The sequence below is a fragment of the Priapulus caudatus genome, unplaced genomic scaffold, assembly GCF_000485595.1.
Source record: "Priapulus caudatus unplaced genomic scaffold, Priapulus_caudatus-5.0.1 Scaffold133, whole genome shotgun sequence".
Taxonomy (NCBI): domain Eukaryota; kingdom Metazoa; phylum Priapulida; class Priapulimorpha; order Priapulimorphida; family Priapulidae; genus Priapulus; species Priapulus caudatus.
This window is the reverse complement of record NW_014577194.1, coordinates 159,144-162,597: the sequence shown is the minus strand read 5'-3', so window position 1 is coordinate 162,597 and position 3,454 is coordinate 159,144. Positions and strand designations below refer to the sequence as shown.

Genomic DNA, 3,454 nt, shown 5'->3' with positions numbered 1-3,454 from the left:
TGCTTGCTTATCTGTTACGTAATAAATGTAGCCCACCACCCCCCCACCCGCCTAAACCGATGTAAGACTAGGTCATCTCAATGAGCAATGCATTTCGTATAACATCGGTGCTATCTACAACTCCAATAACCTCCAGTCACTGCATGAATGGATATATACTCAGGAGTAGTTTTGAGATGAAAACATCTATCACAATATTTTACTTTTGTAATTCATTTGTAATTCATTCATTACCTTAGTAAGTCCCTTAGGCCTATAGTTCTCCGGATTTCCCTAAACGGTAGCATATATAGGGGTTCGTATTTTGTTCACTTATGACCAGTATAATATGTGTGTTAACTAGTGCGGAATGACTGTAATCAAGTTGCTGGCATCATGACTTATTTAGCAAAATCGTACAACTCATATGAAAATGCATAATTAATGTGGTTCATTGCTGAAAGAATATGCCGTTTTACTTTTGACATGTTACAGAAAAACCAACAAAGATTGCACACAGTAATTAATCAAACATGAACATCGAGTTCTCTTGAAACTATAACCCTATTCTATGCGCAAGCCGCCAACACCACCTAATCTACAGTCTTGCGAACTAAACATATACCATTTCAGTAGCGTAGATTGAGCAAGAGCTAAACACCACGCTTGGAGCGATAAATTCGCGCGTACTATTCCACGATTTCGCTGTGACTCTCCATCAATCTAGACATAATATGAACGATATCCGCCAATGCGGTAGCTCGGATAGCTGTATGACCTGCCATAGCTAGGGTAGCTGTGGTATCTACCATACTTCGGGTAGCTGTGGTATCTACCATACTTCGGGTAGCTGTGGTATCTACCATACGTCGGGTTGCTGTGGTACCTAGCATAGCTGGGATAACTGTAAGTCCTGCCGTAGTTGGGGTTGGTGTAGTGGTAACTCGGTTTTCGATGGTCGCGTGCGTAGTCATAGTTGGGGCTAGAAAAGTCAACAAAAATTATGCTATAATTAATATTATTAATATTAATATTAATATTAATATTAATATTAATATTATTATTGTTATTGTTGTTGATGTTGTTATTGTTGTTGTTGTTGTTGTTGTTGTTGTTGTTGTTGCTGTTAGTTGATATTAGTGTATCAGTCCTACCCAGTAAGTACATAGAGAAAAGACACGGAGAATTTCTTATAGAATGATCATTCGCAGAACAGTGTGTTGACGAAAATTGCGAGTGAAATGACATTATGTGTGCGCGCGGTTGCGTGCGTACGTATGTTCGTGCATTCGAGCGTGCGTACGTGCGCGCGTATGTGCTCGGGTAGGTACTGTGCGTGTTATATATGCGTGCGTGTGCGTGCGTGTGAGCGTGCGTGCGTGCGTGCGTGTGCCAATGAGAGCGCATACGCGTGTGTATGTGCGAATGAAAGGGACGCTTGCAGGGGCTGTGGTGGGACAGAAGTCAAATGTCTACGTCACAAACACCTATATAGACGAGTTTCGCGACCTTACCTGGAATAACCGCTGTAATGCTTTTTAGGCTTTCTAAGGTCCTCATCATCGACGTAAGAATAATGTTTTCTATGCTTGTAGTTATCGTCATGATCACCGTCATCGGCATGTCGATCTTTTACTACGCTGCAATCGAATATATTACGTCAGGAGGACATGAAACTCTTAAGAGATCTTACGATTATGCATGATAAACTATATAGCGTTATAACCAAAATGATTATAGAACGTGAAGCGTGAACGTGATATTGGCGTGAAGCCAAACATTATACTACTGCGATTACCAACACGTCGAAAACAGATTACACTCTATCACCATCAACTTCGACATCAGTTTCAGTCCACTCACTCGTACTTTCAGTCTAACCAGGCTTGTCCCAACAGCGAACAGCGAACGAACTGAATCTACCCCTTCTATTGCATCTGAATAATCTCTTGATTACATTCATGTTATAGCTTGCAGTAACTTCAACGGTTTACTGCGACTGTTACCTGCCGCCACATGGTGCCAAGCTAACAACCTCACATAGCTTGACAAAGACAGCTAGAATGGTTATCTAAACTGTCGCTGACACAAGTGAATAAAATTGGACTCATCATAGCATATGATCATACACAACATGCACACATATTTATAGTTACTGGGGTGATGACATACTAGCCGACTTTGTGCGTGTAATCATCGACGGGCTTGTAAGATCTGACGTAGTGGCGCGTCACCGGATAGCGCTCATGTCCGTAGTGAGAACGCAGAGGATAGCTGTAGACAGCCGTACGTGGTCGGTAACCATACGAGTAAGGGTGTGCAGCGTAGCCATAGCTATACTCGCTTCCAGCAACCTGTGTATAAATAAATACACAAGTAAATAAATATGTTGATAATATATATATATATATATATATATATATATATATATATATATATACACATATATATATATATGATATCTGTTAAGTACAGTTGTTAAAGTGGCATGAATAATAAACGTTAGTGATTTTACGACTGAAACGAGAGGAGAGCGCCGTACGCCACACATATGTGATCATATCCTATAGAGGTAAATCATTATCCACGTCAGACGGTCGCGTCTAGCTTGAGTTGGTTACTATAGCAACTCATAGATGATCTCGTAGATGAACTTACTTACCACCGCAACGAGTGCGAGAAATGCAATAGGTATCAGCGTCTTCATATCGGGAGGCTGAAATAATGACACCGACACATATAGATCAATAGTATCTATGTACTCATCTGTACAAAACAACTTTTTGATGTAGCCTTAACTAGGCTATCCAGCCATCCATCCATCAATTTATTCATCCATCCATCCATCCATCCATCCATCCATCCATCCATCCATCCATCCATCCATCCATCCATCCATCCATCCATCCATCCATCCATCCATCCATCCATCCATCCATCCATCCATCCATCCGTCCGTTCGTCCATCCGTCCGTCCGTCCGTCCGTTCGTCCGACCGTCCGTCCGTCCATCCATCCATCCATCCATCCAGCCGCCCGTCCTTCCGTCCATCCATCCATCCAGCCGTCCGTCCATCCGTCCGTCCGTCCGTTCGTCCGTCCGTCCGTCCGACCGTCCGTCTGTCCGTCCGCTCGGTCGGCTATCCATCCATCCATCCATCCATCTATATCGATCCATGCCGTCCGTGCGTGTTACTTACCGTTATTACTATATACCTATTATATATACGATCTTGACTCTGCTGTCCCGGGAAAGTGGAAATGCCGTTTGGTGCTCGCTCGCGATCTTATATATCCCTTTATATGTACATCACTAATCCCTTACCAAGGACAAGCTTTGAAAATAGCATGGAAGCAACATTACGTCCTGGTAATCCATGCCTCGTTTTGCTATGATTTTAAGTTACAGCATTACATCTTTTGACAACGCATGTTATTCGTGCGTGACCGACTACAGGCTATGATTAACATAAATT

General features: G+C 42.4%; 1 protein-coding gene across 1 annotated transcript; it reads right to left on the bottom strand.

Moving 5' to 3' along the window:
* Positions 1–429: 429 nt before the first annotated feature.
* On the bottom strand, positions 430–2,690 carry LOC106805924 (uncharacterized protein At5g39570-like). The gene is made up of 4 exons (XM_014807698.1): positions 2,642–2,690; positions 2,152–2,333; positions 1,494–1,619; positions 430–961 (listed from the first exon to the last, which is right to left on the bottom strand). Exons 1-4 carry the CDS (start codon positions 2,684–2,686, stop codon positions 703–705), a joined length of 612 nt encoding a protein of 203 aa, XP_014663184.1. The 5' UTR covers positions 2,687–2,690; the 3' UTR covers positions 430–702.
* Positions 2,691–3,454: the final 764 nt, after the last annotated feature.

Coding starts and splice junctions, on each gene's coding strand:
- LOC106805924 (XM_014807698.1), bottom strand. CDS start 2,686: ATGAAGACGCTGATACCTATTGCATTTCTCGCACTCGTTGCGGTG. Junction 2,334..2,641: donor TTCTCGCACTCGTTGCGGTG/GTAAGTAAGTTC, acceptor ATTTATACACAG/GTTGCTGGAAGCGAGTATAG. Junction 1,620..2,151: donor TACACGCACAAAGTCGGCTA/GTATGTCATCAC, acceptor ATTCGATTGCAG/CGTAGTAAAAGATCGACATG.